Here is a 27,076-nt window from a genome sequence, read left to right on the forward strand (position 1 = left end):
AGAATGCCTAATATTTGGCTCTATTATTCCGTCCTCACATATGCTACTGCCTCAAATCTGCATAAACAAGTAAGAAACCTGGGGGTGGTTTTCGACTGGAGCTTAAATTTGATAAGCAAGTGAACTCTGAGGTAAAGGCGGGATATTTTTAGTTAAGAAATATCGAGAAAAAAAAAATTGACGTTTGACGATTTGAAGTCTGTTATACATGCTCTTATTATGTCAACATTTGGCGCATTCGTTGTATTTGGGCATTGCAGCTGTTCTGTTGAATCATCTTCAACTATTACAAAATGCAGCAACCAGACTTCTGACTGGGACCAAGAAACAGGTCAGTGTTTCCCCAGTGCTAGCTTCGTTGCATTGGCTGACGGTTAATTTTAGAGTTCAATTTAAGGTTTCACTGTATGATTTTAAAGCCTTGCATGGTTTAGCACCTGAATATATTTCGGATATGATCCAGTTTTATTCAATGTCACGCCCATTGAGGTCATCTTAAAAAATGTATTAAAGGTCCCTAAATCTCACTTAAAGTCCAAAGGATACCGTGCCTTTTCGGTTGCGGCACCTCGACTCTGGAATGACCTGCCAGATGTTCTACATCACTAGGTCATTTTAAAACACTTCTAAAAGGGCACTTACTTGCCCGGGCATTTGGTGTGAGCTAGTTGGTGTATATCTGATGTTTTTTTGTTTGTTTATGTCATATTATTTCTATGTCCTTGCTGTTTTAGTTTTGGTTATTTTGTTTTATATGTTGTTTTATTGGAAAGCACCGTGGTCAACATGAGTTTTAAAGTTGTCTAAATTAAGTCCTTGGTATTGCATATTACTAATCAAAAATTAAGTTTTGATATATTTACGGTAGGAAAATGATAGGGAATTTACAAAATATCTTCATGGAACATGATCTTTACATAATATCCTAATTTTTTTTTTTTTGCCATAAAATAAAATTCTATCATTTTGACCCATACAATGTATTGTTTGCTATTGCTACAAATATACCCATGAAACATATAACTGGATTTGTGGTCCAGGGTCACGTATATGTTTGCAGAGAGTGAAGAATGGCTGTGCAGCAGAAGTTCTGAATAGAGCCCTTTCATGGAGATTATGTGGGCGTGTATTATGGTAAATGCTAATTGCAGGCATGCCCTTTCATGTAGTATAATCTGGACTCAGTAATGTTACAACAAAGATAAGAAAGCTGCTTTAGATCTAACCCCAGCCATCAATGAATGACTATTGCGAAAACATGTTTGTGCACATAAGCAATAAAGTCGTGGCCCATTGGTTAACCTTTGGTTAATCCAAAGGTTGCGGGTTCGAGTCTCGGTCCAGCAGGGATTGTAGGTGGGGGGAGTGAATGTCCAGCGCTCTCTCCACCCTCAATACCACGACTGAGGTGCCCTTGAGCAAGGCACCGAACCCCCAACTGCTCCCCGGCGCCGCAGCATAAATTGCTGCCCACTGCTCCGGGTGTGTGTGTGTTCACTGCTGTGTGTGTGCACGTTGGATGGGTTAAATGCAGAGCACGAATTCCAAGTATGGGTCACCATACTTGGCAGTCACTTCACTTCACAATAACAATAATAATAATACTAATAATAATAACAACAATACAATTACTGTAGTGGTGGATCAGATCAGAATATTAGTGGATACATCTACAGTGAAAATCCTTACCAACAAAAGCCATTTAGAGGATTCTGGGAAGCCCTTATGTTTTGCGCCAAAGTCTGTTTTAGACACAGATGTTGTTGGGGACAAGATGGGATAGGGATGACCTGCAGGGCCCTGGAAAGAACTGTTCATTAGTTCTGAACCTGGTGCCTCACAGGGGATTGTTTGTCTATTCTAAAATGTTGATGTAGAAGTTTAATACCCACAACTGACTGTTTCTCAAAAGAACCAACTATAATTAACAAGCAATAATAATACTTTAGCACGACTCCATAGAGATCAACTAAGCCAGTGGTCTCCAACATGGTTTCAGTAAATTTGTATTGAATCACAACACAAAATAAACAGAAAACATCAAATGGATTTCACGGGGGCATAAATTAAAAGGTAGCTTACTCTGTGGAGTTTAATTGTGATCAAAGCTTTATTTATATTAAAGCTGTATTTTCATGCATTATTTACATTCAGGTCCTTCAGGTTTATCACATTTTCTTCCCCATTAATGGTAAATGAATATTGTGATAAATATCAGTATCATATGATAGTAAAAGTAGCCTATTTCTATCCATTTTTCTGAAACATTTTCCAGGATTGATTGTGGGATATAAAAAATAAAATCAAATAAAATGCTTGTGAGAAATCATTAACATTTATTAAGCCAAGATATCAATAGGTCATTATATTTGACATATTATGATGTTTGAAAGTAAAGTGCAAAATATGCCACATATGATTAATCTAATTTTATACAAAGTAAGTAACCCTCTAGACTATTTTATCCCTTCAGGGATAAAATTACAAAAAGGTTGGAGACCCCATGCTCTGGGCAATAGGTTCTTCCACAGGAGACAGCACAAACTGTAAAAGGAAATACATACGGTTTACACATTTAACCACTCTCTTTATAGGTCATGAGCTTGTTCGCTTGTTAGAACAGAAACAGGTGACTCATAAAAAGAGTGCTGGTAACAGAGATGTGCTGGGAACGTTTAAATTAATCTCACTCAACTCATCTTCCACTGAATAATAATTTGCAATTAAAACATTATAAACAAATTTAAATAACATTGCCCTTACATTATTAGAGCAGTAATTTATTATCAGAGGAAAATAGTTTTCTCTATAACAATAAGGCAACAATTTCCACTTTTCCTTGGAAGAAATGTTCAATACTTGAAAGAGTTAGTTCACCCAAAAAGGAAAATTCTATCATTAATTACTCACCCTCATGCTGTTCCAAACCCGTAAGACCTTCGCTCATCGTCAGAACACAAATTAAGCTATTTTTAATGAAATCCGAGATCTCTCTGACCCTCCATAGACAGCAACACAACTGAAATGTTCCCAGGTCCAGATACGTAGCATGCACATGCTTCTCTTCATATAAACAACTGGCTGCTGCTTACGTTGAACATGCACATGTGTCAGCACGCGCAAGCGTCGTTTACATGAAGAGAAAGTGTACTGTCCTCCAATTGATGTTCTTAACCAATATTAGACAGCCAGCCAAACTCCCTTCATGAATAACGTAAGAGTCAGGATATAGCTTTTTAGCTCCGTTTAATAGAGACTGCATGTAGACATGAACAAAGGAGTGAAACTGAAAATAAACACAAAAAATACATAAAGATGAAATTGTAGCTTGTACAATAATAACATAACTAAATAGCTTATGTGATGGCAATCCATTCTATTTGTGATTTCTTTTGCTTCTCCTTCGTGTGAGCGTGTATTGAACTCGAATAACTTCAAAAAGTCCAGTAATTTCCTTTTCTACAAGATTTATTAACAAAAATTAACTGGATAAGTTACACGGTCAAAAAACTGTGTCGCTCCATTCTTGCATGAAACAAATTCTAACGGTCCTTGCCGGAAATGACATCATCATTTTCAATCTTTATATGAAACATATTAAATTATTTAAATGCAATTATTTAACAGTTACTTAATCCAAACAATAACTTATTTCACATCTATAAAAATAAACAAACACTTAAATGGCTCTTACATATCCGGCCCCTAATTGGTTGGGCAAATGACAAACCAATTATCATCTATATATTCACATATTAAGAGCCGTTAACATTTTAAATGAGAAATGGTAACTTTTTTCTTTTACATTTTCTTTGTCTTTCATTTTTAGTTATCTGGCATTCCTAAATTGCCTCCTGAATTAAGCACAATTTGTTTACAGGTCTCTCTAATATTTTTGTCTTAGTTTGTAGTTTCACCCGGCGTAGAGCTCCACTGGAGTCTGGCAAGGTTTCTATTACTCTTCCCATCATCCATGAATTGCGTGGGGAAGAACTGTCCACCACCAACACCACATCGCCTGACTCAAAGTTCCTTTTAGGTCTTACCCATTTACTGCGCTCTTGTAGAATGGGTAGGTACTCGTGAGTCCATCTGCTCCAAAACAAATCAGCAAAATATTGGACCTGTTTCCAGCGTTTTCTTGCATACTGATCCTCTTGTTTGAAGAGACCTGGCGGTAGGTCGGTTTGAGTTTTCAACAACAGTAAATGGTTAGGCGTCAGAGGCTCAAGGTCATTCGGATTGTCTGATGCACTAGTTATTGGTCTGTTGTTAATTATGCTTTCCACCTCGCACATGATGGTGTGAAGACTGTCATCGTTGATTGACTGTTCTTTTAAGAGAGCACCCAGTATCCTTCTTACTGTACAGATTTGACGCTCCCACACTCCACCCTGATGGGAAGCAGCTGGACTGTTGAAGATCCATTTAATGCCTTTCTGCATCATGGCATTTTCAATTTTACTGTGGTTCACTTTGCTCAGTGCTTCTCGCAACTCTCTTTCAGCACCAACAAAATTTGTGCCATTGTCTGAGCGCATAACTGACACCTGTCCTCTTCTACTTATAAAGCGCCTTAAAGCGTTTATGCATGAGTCAGTGTCCAAACTATCAGCTACCTCAATGTGCACTGCTCTAATTGTTAGGCAGTGAACAACACTCCATACCTTTTCACAGTACTCCGACCCCGTTTAACATCAAAGGGTCCGAAGTAATCGACACCCACGTTTGTAAATGGGGGTTTATCCAGTAGCAAGCGGTCTTCTGGCAGGCTTGCCATTTTTTGCTCTCCAACTCTTCCATTGAGTCCAACTCTTCCATTGACTTACAAATGAGGACAATTTAAATATATATGTATTATGTGTGTGTGTGTGTGTGTGTTTTGTTTTTTTGCAAATATGATATTCATTTCAGTCATTGAGTCATTCATTCAAACGATTCGTTCAAACGGCAGATTCATCAGATGTGAATGCATGGGCTAATGAAACTTTGACTCAACCGATTCATTCAAAACACTGAATCATTCAGCAATGAATCGGATAGTTGATTTGAGATGCGCTGTGGTTCTGCCAAAAATGTAAGTGACCTAATATTGTATTTGCTCATTGAACTGTTTATAGAACTATTATGGTGAAAACGTTGAGTGATGTTGCCTAACTAACTGTATTTTAAATATAAAAACTTTCCATTCCATACCTCAGTATGCTGTGTTTCTTAGTGTTGCATGTTTTGATTTCTCCTGGAGAGGCCGTGTGAACTTCGCCTCAGCAGCACAACCTTATACTGGCAATAGATGCATTATATACAATAGCTATATCCACTATTCGCCACTTAATCTAAATGTAATAAAATCAGAATAATTCTTGCGATGCAGTGTTTACATAGTTATTTTTGGTTAGTGATGTTTTAATCATGTTACTTGTCTGGCATTAATGAAGCGTTAATGTCGAGCCCTGGAGTCTATGTGCCGGGGCTCAGCCCCGGATGGCCCCGGCCCAATTTAAACCCTGGTTGTGCGTCACTTTCTCCAAATGGCGGTGCACTGCAGCAGACAGGATGGGGAGGAGAAGAATTGTTGAATAAAGTCATTATTTTAGTTTTCTTTGTGCACAAAAAAGTTTTTTCATAGCTTCTTAAAATTACAGTTGAACCCCTGATGTAACATGGACTATTTTACCATTGTCATTGCTATGTTTCTGGACCTGGGAATATTTCAGTTGTGTTGCTGTCTATGGAGGGTCAGAGAGCTCTTGGATTTCATCAAAAATTGTGTTCCAAAGATGAACAAAGGTCTTACGGGTTTGGACTGACATGAGGGTGAGTAATTAATGACAGCATTTTCATTTTTGGGTGAACTATCCTTTTAAGGATTGTGCTGAAGGATTGTACAGAAACAGACTTTCATAAATAAACCAACCCTGAAGATTGTTTGCTGAGGTAAAAAGTGTGGCACTAAGCGGCATATGTCTCCCTATATGCAATTAGTGTGGTACAATGAACTCTGCTTTGCATGCACATTTGTTCCAATCACTCACTGTAGTCGCTGTTCTCATCCTTGATGCCATCGATGGTTCCATCTGGCTGCATCTGCAGGTAAAAACCCTGCTGGCTGAACAGTCGTGTCACTATGCCTTTCAGCTGCGGGTCTGGAAAATAAACACACAGCCCCACCCCAACCCACATTTTTATCAGAATTCACCCCAACAATTTTTTTTTCAGCATGTGAACAAAAGGTTGATAAGAAGAAATAAATTATTTTAAATACATTCTTGACTTCTTATCCAGTGATGGCAGTGAATGTACTTGTGAATGGCTATATTGATAAAGCTCTGCATATTTGCTCTCTGCGACCTCATTAATCAATTTCGCTATGGACACCTGGAGTTTAGAAGACCAGCTGTAGTTATAACAGGTGTTTTCTGATGGAGTGGTGACCTGTACAAGTAGGTACAATAAATGTTTAAAGGCAGGCCTGAGAGGTGAGGAGTGAAGAGGCCACATGGATGACCTGGCATGCAGAAAAGTCCCACAGCTTTCAATACCAGAGCTCAGAAGAGTTGTGAATGTCCATGATGGTCATGATCAGCTATTCATCTAGGGCCCCATCTATCCATTGCAGACCCAATATCTCTGACAGGCTGGAAGGGCCATCAATCACACAAACGAGCCTGTCTACATCCATTAGGAAGAACATTACTAAATCACATACAGAATCCACACCTCTATAAATAAAAACTGGCATAGGGGACCCCATAGGAAATGACTCTAACCTGGGAAGAAAGTTTTGGGTTTAATACGTGTGTGTGGGTCAGTGTGTGCTGAATCTCTTGAAAACATGTCCAGGTCATACTTCCCCTGAAGCAAAAACAAAAACTAACAAACAAACAAACAATAAATAAATAAAGCATAACAAATGGAGACTGTTGAAGGACTATTAAGATTTTTTTTTCCACTGTAACATTGTTCATGTTGATTACGTTTTTGTGTGTGTGTGAGTGTGTGTGTGTGTGTGTGTGTGTGTGTATGTGTGTATGTGTTTTGGCTGTCATTACTAATTCTTATTCCTAATACATCTAGATACTTTTATTTTATTGTAAATCCTTTTTTTAATGTAAATCCAAACATTAGATCTGTAATAAAGTATTTTTTTCCCAAAAAAGTACAACAAATATTAAAGATGTACATCATTATAATATAATAATTGATTATAGTAGATTATATAGTATGATATAGTAGATTACAGTAATGAGGACACTTTTTACTGTATCTTTTCACTTTTTACTGTACATGTATTTTACTGTATGTGAAATTAATGTAACCATGTAAAAAAAAATGATTTTTGGGGTGAAATATGACTCATTTGTTTGTGAGCTTGTGAGATTAATGTACATGCATGTCTCTACTCATATAGGAATGTATGCACTCACATTTGAGCATGTGTTCACCTGGCTGTATGCATGAGCTAATGCATGTCATATTTGCATCAACACTTTGCATACTTTCCACTTGCAAATATAATTCAGTTGAACCATGCATGTTCCATATTGCCCCATTTCATAAACAAAAACAGTTACAATTGGATGTGTGGATAAATGATGGCATGATCATGAAATGGTGATTGGTATCCTCGACTAATTAAGTCACCACAACTGACGGAAGAAACATGACACATCAGCAGCACAAGAGCATACACGAGCCTCACTGCACGGAAACAGACAAAGAGGACAGAGCACACATAATAATGGGGACAGATACATAATAAGTAGAGACCAAAAAAGGGGATCAGAGGGGAGTAAAGAAGGTACAAAAGAAAAAAGGTGGAAGAGACAGAGAGGAGAAGACATACTGTAGATAAAAATAACAAAGACAGAGCGATAGAACAATAGTCAGAAGCATACTACAAGGACAAGGCAGACTTTGGCGACTGCCGTTAGACAGGAGCTAGTCCCCCATGAGCACGAAATGGGGTGGATAACTGGAAGACAGCACAAGGATGGAGGCTGATCTACTGACCTAGCCTGACGCCCTTACGGGACACCTGTGGAGGTTTCGAGGGTGCATCTTACGGGGGAGAAGGAAAAACAACATTTTTACAGACAAATCCTACAGCAACAGCCGTCAAATAACTGATCATATGTTGGGAAGAGGGGATGTTCATGTTCTACATCATGAGGTGTTTTGAAGGAGGAAGAGAGGACAGCTTTGTATTTATTTTTGTTGTTGTTGTTGTTGTTTTACGTTTCACATGTTTTGTGCCATTTTATGTGAGCTGAAAAAGGACAATAGCGTGGCTCATTGGGCAGTGAGACCATGTCCTTCAATAAAACAAGTGTACAATCCCTCCCTATACTGCAGTAAAGCAGTCCCTATATTGGAAAATCCAGCTTAAGCTGGTAGCTGTGGTTTGGTGGTCTAAAATGAGTATTAACTGGTGTAAACACCAGCTTGAACAGCTTAAGCTGGTATGACCTGTTGGTCACTTGTTTGTTGCTGGTTCAAGATCGTTCTGTCACATTTCAAAACAGCTTCCAGTTTAAACTGGATCTTCCATCAGGCAAACATGTACCATTAAACATTTCATCTAAGAATGTCCTGGTGCACTGCAGTGACACTGGATTCTGGCTATTACTAAATTGCCAGGTTAAGGTTTTTTTCTTCTTCTTTTAACAATCACACAGCCTCTGATCAAAATGTCAGACACTGAATTCAGTTATAACAGTAATAATAACATTAATAAAACATATCAGATATCAACATAAAACGAGAATGCAGTCAGATTGCTAGGATGGCAAATCGGTTGGTGAATAGCAATAGACAGCACGTGAGCTGTGAAACAGGTGGTATTTTTTGGGGGGAGGCATACACAAATAAATAATATAAAATACAGTGGAGGATATATGTTCCTCCAGCGGAGCTGTAGACTGCAGCAGAGGCTTCGGGTGGGGGCTTCTTAAAAAAGCATCCAGCACTGACCTGGTCGCCGGCGAACAGGTCTTTTCTTGCCACTGCAGAAGCGGACTTTACTGAAGACCCCCAGGAAATGTCGATCGCAGAGAGAGCGGGGGTCTTTGCTGGGACTGGGGCGGCGTTTGGTGGCAGATACCCGATCGCTGTTGGATTCCCGCGCCTGGCGTTTTTGTCGGATCAGAGAACTGGCGATCGCGGCCATCTCGAGTAGCCTATTCAGTTAAACGAGCTGTTCGACGGTTGCAGCTGTTAACGCAATAACTGGGAATAATAAATAAACAAGACTGTATCGTCTGCGCAAAATTATCCAGATCTCATTCCAATTCCTTGCGAAAAATCCAGAGGATCCTGTGAATTAGGACTGAAATCCCATCCCCTTCTCAGACGATCTACCCAGACGGCTGTGAGTTTCACACACGATTACATAAAGCATATTTTCTGTTCTTCGTCTTAGAAGCAAAAAAAAAAAAAAGCAATAATAATAACAATTAAATTAAAAAAGAACAATTAAAAAAACGTCCTATGAACATGGGTAACCTGTCACGCAGGTATTCCAGGTGCCGAAGACAGCAGACGCGTAATTCCTCTTTCAAGCGACTGCTACATGATCCACATGTCTAGTTCATTCCAGATATCTTTGCATGAATCCTCATAAATAAATGGAGCCCATGACACAAGAACGCGCGTTCTCAGGCTCTATATGAGTGGTGCGCACACAACTTCACGGAACATCTGGGCTCTCCAAATTATTTTACAGATCTTCATAGTTCTTCTATTAGAGTTCAGTGCATTGCTCTTCACGTCAAAATTTCTTATTTTGTTCAAAACTAGTTGCAATTTAAATGTCACGTGTCTAGCACAGCGAGAACACTGCGAATCCTGGCGAAGCTGTTTAAGGGTATGTTGTAAAATCGAGACTAGTGCTGTCTCTTTCACACTTACACTGAGCCAGTGAATGGGGTGTGATATGCGCTCTCTCTCTCTCTCTCTCTCTCTCTCGCTCTCCCTCTCTCTCCCTTTCTCTCTCTCTCTACGCAATCATACGTGATTGAGGTTTGGATGAGGAACTCACAGGAGTAAACGGGAGCGAGCAAGTGAAGGAGTTAGAAAAAAAATAGAGAGAGAGAGAGAGAGAGAGGAGGATTGTTCAGCAGACATGGTCACCTCTGGCTCATTATTTATGTGTGAATGTGGCACATACAGTAACAGAGAATGATCTCAGTTCAGATTCTGCTTGTTATTGCATCTCATTGTCATCTATGGGGTTAATTTATTAATTTTCTGCCCATCTGTTTGCTACTCTGATTAAAACACACCATAATTATACAGATTGTCTTCTGTTTGTCACTGTATTGTTCAGTGTATTTAGTGCAAATGTGGCAGCCCATAATATTAAGGTCTGTCTGACACAATCCATTAATCGCCCACTCTGCAATTACTTTTTTTTTGAGATGTATTGTTCTACTTTAGTAATTAATGGATTAACACAACACCTCCCCTTTAGAGATACAGATCTAACTATCACAGAACACAGCAATGCTGCATTTATGTCATGCACTGTGCCTTACTAAACTAAGCTCTTCAGCACTGGGTTTCAGAGGATATTCTTGGTGGGGCAAGCAGAGACGGAAGGGTTGGGGGGTTGTGTACTTATGTGGGGTACACACTGGTTTCCGACACTGCAGTGGGTGGATCACGTGGCTCTGACACAAAAACACTCTTGCCTTGTGCAAAATAGCAGCATTAAAAATTCAGTTTGGGAATGTGCTCTTTCATCCTTTTACAAACTTAATGTGGGGCTAGGAATTGACTTCCAGCCATCTCTTTGCATCAACATGGACTTGGTACAATGCTTTTAAGAATAGCGGCACTTTGATGCTCTTCTTAAAAGGTACTTCGTCTGGATTAACAATCTTCCAAATACTATGGAGAATCTGGTAACAAAATTAGGAGATGGGATAGCTAAGTCATTTGTAATATAAATTATCATAAATTATAGAAACTGTTAAATGTTATGGAAGTAAGGCAAGGATGAGAAGATTTACAATGGTATTATCATATTGGATACAAGTACCTCTATTTCAGAGGACTGAACGAATGACACAAAGCATTTTGTTTTCATTAATCTCTGACAAAAAAGCAGATCTTGAATCTGTACACAGTGACAATCACAGCACACCATTTGCCAAGCAATAACTGTCACACCCCCAGTGATTTCGGCCACTGCGCCTCAAAATGAATGTGCATGTCCTTTATAGCAAGTGCCTTTGCAAAAAACATTTCATTTCTAATTGGCAGTATTTCTGTTTCATGACAAACGCAGTAATGTTATATTAGCACAAAGTTCAGGCCAAAACCAAGATCCAGTGGACACTAGTATTATAAAAATGTTTTAAATTTATTCCAGCTAAACATAGTGAATGACATTTCAAGAAATGTAATAAACTTGAGATATGAATTTACCATGTGAAAAGTATACAAAGTCTGAATTTAAAATAGAATTGAAGTACACCAACTACAGAGACTGAACGTGAGATATAACGGACCACAACATTGAATAAACAGAGTTCATTATGAATTACTTATGTAATTATAGACATAAAGTTCAATACAGGTATCGAAAGACTTGCATCACCAAAACTATTCCACATTCAAACCAAGAGAGATAAAGCATCAGGAGCATCAAATCCCAGAACGTATTAAGACATCTTTCAAAGAAATATTGCCTCCTAGTGTTTACAGTATGGAAATGCACAAAAGCCCCTCTCATCAACCTATCAGCTTTTTTCTTTCTTTCTTTTTCTTTTTTTTTTTTTTGTGATGAGAGTGTGTTGCATTATGCACCTCCATAAGCTGAACCAGCACTAGGGGTTTTCACTATGAAATCATGTTAATGCTAATGTTTTTATGCCTGCTGCATGATGCAAAGGGCATAGATCAAGCATTTTACTATGGTCAAATGTTTAATTAAACCGCATTAATCAAGTATTTACTTGTATTGCATGTTCATAATAATGTCCTATGCAATAGTTCCATCATTTGCAAGATATGGTACATTTATGTTGAATTCTCCCATGACACTTTGGCAAATTCAACCGAGAAGTGACAGCTCATTACATACAGATACATCTCAAAAAATTAGTATCTGCCATACAGGTAAATCTAAAAAAATTAGAATATTGTGAAAAACTGGATTTTTTTTTTTTACTTATTTCAAAAAGTGAAACTTTCATATATATTAAGGGGAAGTCGTGGCCTAATGGTTAGAGAGTCGGACTCGTAATCCAAAGGTTCGAGTCTCAGGCCGGCAGGGATTGTAGGTGGGGGGAGTGAATGCCCAGCGCTCTCTCCACCCTCAATACCACGACTTGGTGGTATTGAGGGTGCCCTTGAGCAAGGCACCGAACCCCCAACTGGTCCCCGGGCGCCGCAGCATAAATGGCTGCCCACTGCTCCGGGTGTGTGTTCACGGCTTGTGTGTTCACTGCTGTGTGTGTGCACGATGGATGGGTTAAATGCAGAGCACGAATTCCGAGTATGGGTCACCATACTTGGCTGAATGTCACTTCACTTTCACTTTTTTTCTTTCACTTTATATTTTACATTCATAACATGTAAAGTAAGACATTTCAAAAGTTTTTTTAGTTTTAATTTTGATGATTAGAGTTTACAACTCACGAAAGTCAAAATCCAGTATCTCAATATATTAGAATATTTATATTTGAGCTTCATTAAACGACCATCTCTACAGTATAAATTCAGGGTATCTCTTGATCTTTGAAACCACAATAATGGGGAATATTGCTGACTTGGCAATGGTCCAGAAGACAATCATTGACACCCAACGAGGGTAAGTCACAGAAGGTCATTACTGAAAGGAGTGGATGTTCACAGAGTGTTGTATCAAAACATATTAAATGCAAAGTTGACTGGAAGGAAGAAATTGGGTAGGAAAAGGTGCACAAGCAACAGGGATGACCGCAAGCTTAAGACGACTGTCAAGCAAAGCTGATTCAAACACTTGGGAGAGTTTCACAAGGAGTGGATTGAAGCTGGAGTCAGTGCATCAAGAGTCACCAAGCTCAGATGTCTTCAGGAAAAGGGCTACCAAGCCACTTCGGAAACAGAAACAACGTCAGAAGCATCTTACCTGGGCTAAGGAGAAAAAGAACTGGACTGTTGCTCAGTGGTCCAAAGTCCTCTTTTCAGATAAATTTGAATTTTGCATTTCATTTGGAAATCAAGGTCTGAAGTCTGGTGGAAGACTGGAGAGGAACAGAACCCAAGCTGCTTGAAGTCCAGTTTGAAGTTTCCACAGTCAGTGATGATTTAGGGTGCCATGACGTCTGCTGGTGTTGGTCCATTGTGTTTTATCAAGTCCAAAGTCAATGCAGCCATCTACCAGGAGATTTTGGAGCACTTTATGCTTCCATCTGCTGACAAGATTTATGGAGATGCTGATTTGCTTTTCCAGCAGGACTTTAGCACCTGCCCACAGTGCCAAAAACAGTTCCAAGTGCTTTGCTGATCATGATGTTACTGTGCTTGATTGGCCAGCCAACATGCCTGACCTGAACCCCATATGGAATCTATGGGATATTTTCAAGAGAAAGATGAGAAACAGATCCAACAATACAGACGAGCTGAAGGCTCAATAGTGCCTCAGCAGAGCCACAGGCTGATCGTTTCCATGCTAATCCTCACTGATGCTGGAATTTGTGCTAAAGGAGCCCTGACAAAGTATTGAGTTCATAAAGGAACATACTTTAAAGAACTTGAACTTTTCTGCTTTGAAAATCCTTTTTTTGATTTATCTTAGGAAATATTCTAATATTTTTAGATACTAGATTTTTGACATTCATGAGCTGTAAGCTCTAATCATCAAAATTAAAACAAAAAACTTTTGAAATGTCTTACTTTACATGTAATGAATCTAAAATATATATGAAAGTTTCACTCTTTGAAATAAGTTACAAAAAAAATCCAGTTTTTCACAATATTCTAATTTTTTTAGATTTACCTGTATGGCAGATATGGTGGTTTGTGCGTGATCTCTCTTGAGCATACTCCTGAGAACTCCTGTCCTGGTTTCAAAACCCAATTTAGTCATGGGGCCATATCCAATCAAAACCTGAGGAGTGAAGCATTCCTGTGATAGAGCACAAAGTGATTCATCAGCACATTTTGCTCATGCCACTGGTTTACTTGATCTTTATGTTTTTTTATTTTAAGTAGCAAATGAGAATCTCTAATATTTTTAGACAAAAGTCTTTATGATTTTCAGTTTTGTTTAACATAATTAAATCAACAGTTTTTAAATAACAAAAGAAAATGTATGGTATTTGGGGTAAAAAGCATCCCTGCTGTTGGGGCTAAAGGCGCACAGTAATTAACATGATAATTAAAAGATCGCTGGCTTTTCCATTTGTTGACATAACATGGTTAGATTCAGATGGTAGGCTAAATATGTTCATATTAGAGATAATCACCATGTTTAGAATGAAACCATTATATTTAAAAAATATGATATTAATCATATAAAATAATAAAATAGTATTTGTTGTTACTACTGTAAATATATATTCAATTATTATTATTGGATCTCCTTCAATACTTTCAGAATCTTTACTTATTAAACTTATTCTGTTTCTGTATTTTAAAATATTTTTTTATATTAACATATTTTAATGACAGTATATTTATTGAACAAAGATTATTTTATAAAATAAAGTACAAAATTTGCTAAAATGATTGTTTTGAACAAGTATTAACTTATTTAAAAAAACAACAACAACATTATTTTAGCTGAAGTATTTGTATCAATACCGTGTGCCTTTTACCCCATACCCCCCTTGCCACCTCATAAATTTATAAGATTTTTAAACAAAATAAACAACTTGAATGATTTATTTTCACACAAAATCTGTTGCTCCATTAATGTTCAATACAACGTATATATATTTTTCTGCAATTATACATTTTAGGTGCAGTAAATAGCAATTTTTTTTCTTGAGGTGGGTCTTTAGCCCCGTTGTACCCTATGTCTCACAGCAAGTAAGTACATTATCTGTATTTTACTTGAATATTATTGTTTCTAGAAACTTGTGTGTGACCCTGGACCAAACAAAAACAGTCTTAAGTGTCAATTTTTCAAAATTGAGATTTAAACATCAAATGAAAGCTGAATAAATAAGCTTTCCATTGATATATCGTTTGTTAGGGCAATATTTGGCTGAGATACAACAATTTGGAAATCTGGAATCTGAGGTTGCAAAAAAAGTTGTCCAAATGAAGTTCTTAGCAATACATATTACTAATCAAAAATTAAGGTTTACTATATTTACGGTAGGACATTTACAAAATATATTCATGGAACATTATCTTTACTCAATATCCAAATGATTTTTGGCATAAAAGAAAAAATGTATAATTTTGACCCAAACAATGTATTTTTGGCTATTGCTACAAATATACCCTAGCGATATAAGACTGGTTTTGTGGTCCAGGGTCACAAATATCGTAATCTTCACTCCACTACATTTCTATCAAGGCCCTTGAAGTAGAACGTTGTTACTATGTAGCAGCATTGAAAGTCAATGGGTGTTTTTTTTCTTCTCTAAAATGTGACATTCTTTTTTTTTTTCAGACATTCTATCAGTAATTACTCTTGTAGGGTTACATGAAGTGATTTTCCAGCATTTTTTGAGCAATAACCAGTTGCAAATGTTATATTTATTTATAACAACTCAATAATAAGAAGTTGATATTGTGGTATATATTAGACACAATATTGTCTGATTTTGCTAAATTGTGTAAACAAAAATATTACCTATAAAGCCACAGAAGAACTGTTGTGCATCTACTAACAAAGCACAATGGGTGTTTGACTTGAAGACATCAAAGTACAACGAGAGTGATTAGACAGCATTTTTGAATGTTTGTTTTGATGTCAAATAAATCTTGCTGATTTGCTTTTTTGTTAAAGCATTGTTTCTGTTGTAAAGTTGCACAGCTACAGTTGTGTAGCTGGGTTTTAAAGCAGGTTTGATTTTCTTTTCTTTTTTTCTTATCAGTCTGTCAATTTCACTGTCCAGTGAGTTCAAATGTGGATGACTGGCTACACATAGATGTGTGCACACACTGCCAGAGCTGTATGAGATCACTACCATGCTGCTTTTGTGGGGCTGGGCAGGGGTGTTATATATACATACATATATATATATATAAGCACAAGCTACTCTGAAGGAGGCGAGTGTAAGTTGTAGCAGAGTTGGGAGCGATGCGGAATTGAGTTGCTGTCCAGGGTGCTGAATGACGTGCAGAAGTTCCCTGTCCTGGAGGACACTCCTGCTCTTTTGCCGGAGCCTGTTTTAGAAAGCTCATCTCACCTCAACTGAGCTCGGGACGTGTATGTCTGCCGTAGCTTCGCAGACCGCATTTGCTGCATATTCATCAATAGTGTCCTACATTCGCCCTGCATTCTTTGTTCCCGGTAGCAAAAAGAAATGTCCTTGACACGGTTTTCGGCAATAAACTGCTGGGACTGCAGCAGCGGTCGTGCTCATGACTATGATGGAGATGTATTTCGTGTCATAAGATGTGAGATGGAATGACATGAGTGGTCGCAAGAAGTCGCATGAGCCCTCACAAACAAGTTAGAACAAATGCGTTGGAGTGGGAGCGCATAGCACCGCAGACACGGAAGATGTGCTCACCAGCGCCAGCGGCCAATGAGAGCGTTTTTCATCGCTCAGCGGAGAGCATGCACAGCTAAATGTCTCACCGCTGGTGGTTGTAGTCGGCTCCGATCGTTGTCCACAGAGACACTGCAGCATATGCGCTCCTTTCTTCAGTAAAAGCCTCAGAATCCTCATTGATTTGAGTTGGTGTGGATCCCTCGTCAATCCACGCAAACGAGCACAGGATCACAACAGAGGGTGACTGTAGTGTGAGCCCCTCGAGTAGCTATACAGTGCAGCTTCTGTGTTCGGAGCATCAAAAATAGCAAAGGGCAAAGGAAGAGAGCCTCGAGTGAGGCATCTCGAGTGCATCTTGCTACTTGTTTTCCAGTAGCAGACTAGTTAGTACTCGCCTTAGTTATCTCCAGATGCAGGCTGCGCAAGGACGTTAGATTAATTTGCGAATGCCTCGGTCTTTACTAGCAGGCGTGTAATGAGTGCCCCATGCACGCTAAAGTTAAAGGAATGAATGACAAGACGGCCTCTGATTTTGGCGACACGGGGTAAAAGGCGGCATAAATAGTTAAAACGCCAATTGTTTCGTGTTCATAGGGAGGCAAAAACAGGCGTAGAGCCTACGTCAGATGCAGCCTACATTTAAAGACTAAAGATTTTATTTATTTTTTTATTTTTTTAGCGCACGTTCAAGAAGTTTCGCACCTGCCTTGAGCTAATCCAAACGCTGGAGGACGCTGCAGGCCAACACTTTCACTTGCCAGACGGTGATGTAACGGAGTAGTTTAGTTTAATTATCAAAGCAAGGAGAACTGTTCATCAAATATTCACCATGGCAATTTTGCAAATTCATAACACAGTCCCTTGCAGATAGGCCTAACCCGTACAGTTTTAAAATTAGTTCTTCAGTCTTGAAACTGGAATCTTGCAGAAGATGGTCAGTTTGTAGCCTACTTTTTGCAGATAGGCCTAACCCGTACAGTTTTAAAATTAGTTCTTCAGTCTTGAAACTGGAATCTTGCCGAAGATGGTCAGTTTGTAACCTACTTTTTTACAACGTAATAAATGATAACGATAAATAGCATTTTGACCTATTTTTGGTTGTTTATTGTTAAACACGCACAGTGAGGTTGTTTCTCTTATGTGTCATTAAATTTTAATGTACCAACCAATCTAAACAATTAAAACATGTTTGTTATTGTAAAATGTACTGGCAACACAAACACAAAACACCATATGGATAACACATTAAAATTATGTGATAAACCACGGATTTGCAGAGAGCTCATCAGGGGCAGGGGCTCAAATGTAAAAAGGTGCAATATGAGGGAAAAAAATTATAGGTCAAAAGATTGATACATTACTATTTTATATTTTTGCAAGAAGTCACTTATAGTCATCAAGCCTGCATTTATTTTATTAATATTTTAATATACTTTATTAATTTACTTTATTTACTTAATGCATTTTATGCAATGCAGATTTATTAGCAATGTTGAAAACCTGTGATACCTTTTTAAGGATTCTTTGATGAATAAAATGTTAAATAAGAACAGCATTTATTTAAAATATAACTTTTGTAACAATATAGCCTACACTACCGTTCAAAAGCTTGACGTCAGAATTTTTATTTATTTTTTAATAGAAATTAGTTTTTAATTCAGCAAGGATTTGTTAAATTGATAGAAACGGTGAAGATTGATATTGTTAGAAAACATCTCTGTATTTTGAATAAATGCTGTTCTTCTTAACTTTTTATTTATCAATGAACCCCAAAAAAGTATCACAGGTTCCAATAAATAAATAAGCAGAACAACTGTTTCCAACATTGATAATAAATCAGCATATTACAATGATTTCTGAAGGACCATGCATTGAAGAATGGAGTAATGAAGCTGGAAAATTCAGCTTTGAATCACATAAATACATTCTATTTGATTAAAATAGTATAAATGTATATTAAAATAGAAAAACATTCTTTTAAATTGTAATAATATTTCACAATATTAGGCTACAGTTTTTTTCTGTATTTTTGATCAAATAAATGCAGGCTTGACGAGACCTCCGTGAAGTTGGCCCCCCACCCAAAGCAAAACGTCGCAAAAATAGTCTCATTCGTTTGTGCTCCGTTTGTGCTGTAAAAAATTTTGTTTGTGCTGCTTTGGTTTGTTAGATATAAAACATTTATTTAAAGGTCATTCTGAGGTCACTCAGCCCCCCCACATGCTCTAAATTCACCCCAAATAGCCTCGTTTGTTTGTGCTTCGTTTGTGCTGGTTTGTGCCGCTGAAAGTTTCGTTTGTGCTGCTTTGGTTTTTTAAATATTAGACATTATATTATAGGCGATGACGTCATCAGCCCCCCTACACGCTCCAAATTCACCCAAAATACGCTCAAACGTTAGTGCTTCGTTTGTGCTGGTTTGTGCCGTAACAATTTTTGTTTGTGCTGCTTTGGTTTTTAAAATATTAGATACTGAATTTTTGGGTCGATGACGTCACCAGCCCCCCAACACGCTCCAAATTCACCCAAAATACTCGTGTTTGTTTGTGCTCCGTTTGTGCTGATTTGTGCCGTAAAAAAAATTAGTTTGTGTTGCTTCGGTTTTTTAGATATTAAAATAATATTTAATGGTCATTCTGAGGTCACTCAGCCCCCCCACATGCTCCAAATTCACCCCAAATAACCTCGTTTGTTTGTGCTTCGTTTGTGCTGGTTTGTGCCGCTGAAAGTTTCGTTCGTGCTGCTTTGGTTTGTTAAATATTAGACATTATATTATAGGCGATGACGTCATCAGCCCCCCTACACGCTCCAAATTCACCCAAAATAGGCTCAAACATTAGTGCTTCGTTTGTGCTGATAGAAGTTTTGTTTGTGCTGCTTTGTTTTTTTTTAACAATACACTTGAAGTAAGACCCGATAGACTGTGTGTTTCCAACGGCTGACCAGATGTGTGGAATGTAACACCAACTCCAAGGTAAATGTTTTTACTTGTTACTGTATGTCTTTATGTGAATAACAATAGTATGTCATAAATACACACAGCATAATATGTCTGCTCAGCAGACTCTGCTGTATCTCGGTGCTTATACAAGCTACTTGTGTGCAGTGGCGCCTGCAGGTGTATGGCTGTACTGTGAGCGCTCAGACTGACCTGAGATCTGCCCCGCAAACATTTCAGCAGTAAATTATAGGCCGTGCGTCCCGTATTCTGTCGACTTACCTTTATGAGCAAAAATTACGTCGTATTTGAAGTTCTGTCAGGTCCATTAAGTCAAGAACACACAGACAATAAAAATAATTTAAGAATTTTTATTGAATAGATTGCAAACAGGTTGATGTTCCTGAATTGAAATTTGGCGGTATGGCTCTGTTCAGGGAGTCCTCTGACCTTTCATGAGCACCAGCATGACATGACAGCAGCAGCATTAGGGAACGTTCACACAGTTTAGGACTGTGAGAGCTAAAATATCCCCCCTGTGAACAGAGCAGGCAATATGATATAAAGCAAAATGGCACGTTATGCATAAGGAGGAGCTGGGGAGGTGGCGGGCAGCAGTAGCAAGCAGCAAGCATGTATGAGCAAACTGAATGTGCTTTAAATAGGGCGCCTTGTTTGAGCTTGGCCATTGAGCAGCGAGGGGAGTTACCCAGCTAATGCAGCTCAGCTGGAGCAGATCACCTGGCGGGACAGTGTTGAAGCAATAGCATTAGCAGCGTCTTGACTACCTGGCCTGCCAGAACTGACGCTGACGCTCGATTTGTTTCCACTATCAAGAAAAAAATGCAAGTGGCCACTCTGGCGCCTCCATGTCCTGCAAAGTGCGCTTCAGCTTCCACACTTCTCACAAATGATTAGATATGCACCTAGCGCACATTTATATAGTCAAAATATTGAAACTAACATTGTGATATGCTTGAACTGTTTATATCTATAGATTTTATTTTAGGCAAGTCATGATGATTTGAGAAGGCTAAATTGATCAAACATAGGCTATGATCAGCTCATTGTCTGCTGCTGGCCGCTTGGTCAAAATACATTTAACGAACAAAAAGTGCTCCAAACGTTTTTATAAATGCACAAAAAATTGTGCATACTCTCGGAAACAATTCTGCAGGCGCCCCTATTATTATATGTATTATATGCATGCATGTATGTGGAAACACATGACTCAATGAATTAAGCCAAAATGATTTTACTTGTGAAACTGAAAACCTTTAAAAACTTAAACTTAAAAACACTTATTACTGACAAGCCATGTCTGTCTTGGAACCAAAAGTGCCACACAGAATAATAGACTTAAGAGCAAACTCCATCAAGCCTGACTTCCAGAAGACCAGAAACAACTTCCCGAAACCGGAGTGGGAAAACATGGATGTGTGGTATACTAAAAAAATACTTGTGAGGTTAAATTTTAACAGTGCAATCAATCTTTTGTGTATAACACTGCATGTGGGCATATTTTGTGTTTTTCTGACACTCCTGTCACTCCACTTCTCAGGTCGTCATACATCTCCCAGACACATGGAGACCTCCTGCAGTAGGCCACATAATGTCCAAGAGCATCCTGGGTTAAGCCTCCTTTGAAAGCGATGATTGCCCTTAAAGTAAATCTCTCTCCTTGGAGCATCAGATTGGAGGGAAATTCACTCAAAGTAAATTCTGTGGAGTTGCTTCCCATGTCAGTGTCAATCCACAGAAGTTCTCCCAGACTGTAACTGTGAGAAACTTTCCCTGCACAGAGCTCTTTTCCTGATGTAGAGTCTGTCTTGAATGCAGAGGGACACTGTGATGGACTTTGGATTGGCCTGAGGCAGGGGGACTCCGGAAGGTTAAGGCCTTCTTCCACTGCAGTCTGAAGATGAGCGATGCCAGAAGCCTGCAGTACAGCAACAGAAGTACAAACAAATGGTATTTCCCTTGTGACTTGTGTGCTGAGACTGCAATACTGTGAGGAGCACTGTTTTGTGAAGTACACACATGCATGTTTTGACATTGATTTTTCAATGATAGTGGAGATGTGGCACTGTGCATCTATTTGGAGAGCACCAGACTTCAGTTGGACAGGTTTGAATATTTCATTCAGCAGCTCTGCCCTCTGTATGTAGGCCTGTGCATTCAGACCCTTTGTGCTGATGGTTTTCACTAGCTGGAGGAGGTTGTTGGAGTCCTCACCACAAACACAAACTGTGACACTATCACAGAAAGCACAACATAAGCATTGACAAAAAGCATCAAATGCACATGTGTTCATCACAGAGATTCTTGATTTCCTGAGTTTAACAGGCTGTTGATTATTTCCATTTTTCAACAGTTCCACTTTCAGTCTTTTCCCCCTCACAGATGGATCTGCATGGAGCCATTCAGGACAAGGAGAGAGGTAGGAATTCCTCTTTCTCTTTTTGGGTGGAAGAGCTAGGCCTCTCCAGTTTTCAACAGGGTCTTCCTCTGTTGGATGGATGTTTGTGACAAAGTCAGACTTCCCAGAACAGGAAGCATCCATTTCTGGTTTTACATCTACACTGCAAGTTATAGGTGGTAGTGGATTGGTTTCTTTGACGATCACTGTTGCAACATCTGCATCTTCTTCACCTTTTTTTCTTTACTTTTTTGTTTTGCAGAACAAATGCGCATGTTGCCTTCAACGAAAGACAGATGTCGAGCAATGAATCGATCCACTCGAATTGGCAAGTTTTCATGCTTGAAAAGGCCACGTTTAATGTTTTTGAACTCGGCTTCAACATTGGCTGAACTTGCGATGGTGTTGGTGCTTCGGAAGTGAGGGATCATTACCCCTGTCCAGAGTGGTAAGTAGCTTGCAAGCCAGATTATATTGGGAATGATCTCAGGGAGGAAGTGCATATTATCATGATCTCCATTAGCCACGGCAAGAGACCTGCTTTCCTCACATATTTCTGTCACCCACTGCCGTAGGTCTGTCTGTGTTTGGTCACCCACCCACTGCGTTTGATCCGCTTTTTCCAGGTCCTCACCTTCTACATCTGGAATGACGACATTCTCTTCTGCAATTCGGGCTTTCAGGTATTTTTTGCACCTTTCTGATATGAGGGGGACTCCCGAGCTGTCATGGCCCTCTGCTTCACTGAGAGCCACAATAGTAATGCTCCGTAGTAGCTCTTTAGCATCGTCCATGGATTGTGACTTAAGAAGCTGTGCCATTGACCTCACAAAGAAATCTTTAATGCGATATGTTTTTTTCTTCAAGCAGTCCCACTGGCAGATCATCTTGATGCAGTGTGCAACATCAACCCGGACAAAACAAGGTGGCACTTTTGCAGACTGTTTACCAAGTAAGACGCCACAACACACATTGATGTAGGTCTTCAAATCAGGATGCGGAGTAAAAGCCTTGACCAAAGCTCCGAGCAAAGCCAGTGAAAAGTCACTTACAACCTCTTTTGAAGTTGGTGCACCTGCACGTATCCATTCTTTCAGCCAATGTGTTATTGCATTAAGATCATGTCTCTCTGACAGCATTTGCACGACTGGAACACTTGAGCTCTCATCACCTGCCAGAACACCCTGATATAAGAAGACATGGCCAGACATGCCGTTTGGTCTCTGTAGTTTCCTCACTACTGAGCCAGTTGCATCAAAACTCACAGTGGGGTTAGTAGATGTCTTTGATAATGACTTGTACATATACATTTGTGTTTGACTCCAATAGTGACAGAAAAACTTGTCCAGTCCAATGTCTTTAATTCTACCACTGTGAGGTGCACTGTATTTTAACATCTGCAGTGACAAAATAGGATCCTTGTCACCTAGTTCTAAGGTATTTCTCTCTTGCTTTGCTTTGCGCAGGGTGGCCAAATTAGGCAGATGGCTTGGCTCAGGATCTCCAAAATCCATCAGCTTTGTTGCCTCCGATGCCCTCCATACATGGGATTCCATTCTACCCTCACACAGTTCCTTGGATATCTGCACACGCAAGTTACCAGACATTGGACGCTTGGAACAGCCAGTGTGCAGGGAGTCATCTGTGTTTTTAATGAAACACTTTAGCACCATTGGGCTGTTCATTTCAGGCTCTCTGTCACATTTTATGTGAATGTGGCCATGACACTCCTTACACGTGCCTCTGATTTCTATGTATTTCTCTGTGGCTGATGGATAGACCTTGGCTCTTTTAAAGGCAAATGTGCAGGGACTCTTCACCTCTTGCCAGATATGATGATATATCACATGCGTCCAGATGCCAGGCTTCAAAATTGTGTATTCCCTTTTTTGTGTTTTAGAGATCTTGTTTTTGTATTGAACTGTTTCAGGCATAAATGCAATCCATTTCTGAAATGGAACTTCAAGATCAAAAGTCCAGCAATCTTTTGGTCTGGGGGATGTTTGGTCATCACTGCTGCCACTTGTTTCATTAACACTTTCATGAGTAAACCCTAAAGCAGTCCAGATGTTGTGTCTGTTTAATTTAACAAAAGTGTATAGAGCCTTTGCGGTGATCTTGTTCTCTAGCTGCTTACTAAGCTCTGTCCAGATGCTCTGATTAGGAGTAGCTATGTTGCCATTTGTGACTATGGCCTCTTTTGATGAACACAGAACTGTGAAAATGGAATCCCTGTCGACTGCTGGTTTCTTGGGCATCTGGCATAAGCAAAACATAACCCACTTAAATAATCCTGACTCCAAAAATGTAATGTGTAGTATAAACCTGTATTACTGTATTGTCCTGAATATAAGGATAACATAGTAATAATATACTGTATAAGGATGTTATATCTTATATTACAATTTTACTACAAATACCATGGTTAAACTATGGTTAGCAAAAATCATGGTTAATTTATGGTTACCATGATGTAATTAAAGTAGCCATGGTTTTATCTGTACTAACACCATGCTTAATTTTTGTAAGGGTAACTAATAACATTGTGAACTGACATTTAAACATACTTACATTGGCCAGAAATTTGAGTTTGTAACTGTATCAACTTTTCCTCCACTAACTCTACTAACTAATTTTCCATAAGAGCATCTTGAACAGAAGTGTGACCTCATGGTGGGAGTGAAGTGTATGAGATGATACTCCTTGTAAATAAGGTCAAAAAGGTGAGAACAAAAGCGCTGAAGTTACATAAAGCTACGACTTGATGGCGCTCGCCCGCGCACAAAACCATTTTAAGTGAGAGAAATTGATGGTAAAAGAGTCCGACAACAGATGAATATTGAGCTGCTTTTAATAAACACAACGACTACAAAAAAGATAAAGAGTTGCTGTTGTATTAAAACATAACTAGAATATTATAATTTGGCAAGAAAGTGAATAAGTGAGGAACCCAAAATAAAATGCTAAATAAAAGCCAAAAAAAAAATACAAAGCAGCACAAACGAAACTTCTATCAGCACAAACGAAGCACTAACGTTTGAGCCTATTTTGGGTGAATTTGGAGCGTGTAGGGGGCTGATGATGTCATCGCCTATAATATAATGTCTAATATTTAACAAACCAAAGCAGCACGAACGAAACTTTCAGCGGCACAAACGAAGCACAAACAAACGAGGTTATTTGGGGTGAATTTGGAGCATGTGGGGGGGCTGAGTGACCTCAGAATGACCATTAAATATTATTTTAATATCTAAAAAACCGAAGCAACACAAACAATTTTTTTTACGGCACAAATCAGCACAAACGGAGCACAAACAAACACGAATATTTTGGGTGAATTTGGAGCGTGTTGGGGGGGGCTGGTGATGTCATCGACCCAAAAATTCAGTATCTAATATTTTAAAAACCGAAGCAGCACAAACAAAAATTGTTACGGCACAAACCAGCACAAATGAAGCACTAATGTTTGAGCCTATTTTGGGTGAATTTGGAGCGTGTAGGGGGGCTGATGACGTCATCGCCTATAATATAATGTCTAATATTTAAAAAACCAAAGCAGCACAAACAAAACTTTCAGCGGCACAAACCGGCACAAATGAAGCACAAACCAACGAGGCTATTTGGGGTGAATTTGGAGCATGTGGGGGGGCTGAGTGACCTCAGAATGACCTTTAAATAAATGTTTTATATCTAACAAACCAAAGCAGCACAAACAAAATCTTTTACAGCACAAACCAGCACAAATGGAGCACAAACGAATGAGACTATTTTTGCGACGTTTTGCTTTGGGTGGGGGGCCAACTTCACAGAGGTCTTGAAGAGCATAAGACACTTTCATAATGCTGCATAATTATCAAAAAGGGTAATATAATAAAGTCCTATCATGTCACCATTTCGCCAGCCTACACTTCACACAACAGGCCTGTAGGTGGCACTTGGGCTTCATTAACTATGATAGTTTCATCAAATAGTAAACGGTGTATATCGTACATGAATATAAGTGAATTGAATTGCCTACTGATTACCATATTATTGCGACTTTTGGCGCTGCACTGTTTTGTGCAGTGCTTTTGTAGTCATTTTCACAGCGATGTAATTTGATTTATAAAACGAGACAAACCGCAGAACCAGATCGCTCCACAAAGATCTGTCCCATGTCATTTTCAACCGATTTATAAGAACGGAAAATAACTGCTCCACTTCACATATTGTCCAATGAAATTTTAACTTCTTGTGCCAGATCATGATTGGTTGGTGTAGCCTATTATAGCTACATGACTAATGGGCATTTATTAATTATGTAATATTCTAAAATATATAACATGTGAATTTTTTCCTTTTTCCTTTTTCCTTTTTTTTTGTGGCCATGGGATACCATTAAAATGAATATTAGTTCAATAATGTACAGTTTTCACCTGATATTATAACAGTTATTAAGTTATTAGCAGTTATTAAGAATTAAAATTACTCATTGAAGGAAGTACGCACGCTGATGTCTTTTTGGCGGGAGCTGTTGCCATGGTGAATCGTAATTTCGGGGCTCGGCTGATCATGACTTTTCATAGTCATGGTGCACGCGCTTAACTCAGAGTCAACCTGCTTAGAGTTGAGTAAACTAACTCAGTTCAGCTGCTCTGTAACCAAATACTCAGAGTTTCCCATCTCAGAGTAAGTCAACTCTGAGTTCAAGTTTAAACTCAGAGTTGGCTGAAGCTCCTTATTGAAACGGGCCCCTGGAGTACCCCCAGCCCTGCACATTTTGTATGTCTCCCTCATCTATCACACCTGTTTCAACTCATCAGCTCATTAGTGGAGACTGCAAGACCTGAAGTGGGTGTGTCAGATAGGGATGGGTAGATCGACACACGTCTCAAGTTTTCAACACACTAGTGCTTCGAAACAGTGTTCCAGAGCATTGTTTGAATTGAGGCTGTCACGTGACCTGTGTAAATGAAGCTTCAGGCGCCTTCAACTTTAAGCGGCGCTGCGCAAAATGGTCAGTGTATGACATCAAAGTACTGTGAGAGCGATAAGAGAGCAGACAGATACATTGAC

At 38.9% G+C, this 27,076-nt stretch overlaps 1 protein-coding gene across 3 annotated transcripts in view; it reads right to left on the bottom strand.

Moving 5' to 3' along the window:
• The window catches only part of LOC306881635 (fibroblast growth factor 12), a gene marked incomplete at both ends in the record, with an annotated part of 124,771 nt that extends 107,930 nt beyond the window's left edge, over positions 1-16,841 (bottom strand). Inside the window, 3 exons of one of the 3 annotated variants that reach the window (XM_079435811.1) lie at positions 6,036-6,146; positions 8,014-8,061; positions 8,974-9,169. In XM_079435811.1, the coding sequence (XP_079291937.1) occupies positions 6,036-6,146; positions 8,014-8,061; positions 8,974-9,169 (355 nt within the window). Of the gene's footprint in view, positions 1-6,035; positions 6,147-8,013; positions 8,062-8,973; positions 9,170-16,750 lie in introns of those variants that run through there. The other 2 variants (XM_079435813.1, XM_079435812.1) reach the window with 2 other exon arrangements.
• Positions 16,842-27,076: the final 10,235 nt, after the last annotated feature.

The sequence above is a fragment of the Barbus barbus genome (assembly GCF_936440315.1).
Source record: "Barbus barbus genome assembly, chromosome: 15".
NCBI classification, from domain to species: domain Eukaryota; kingdom Metazoa; phylum Chordata; class Actinopteri; order Cypriniformes; family Cyprinidae; genus Barbus; species Barbus barbus.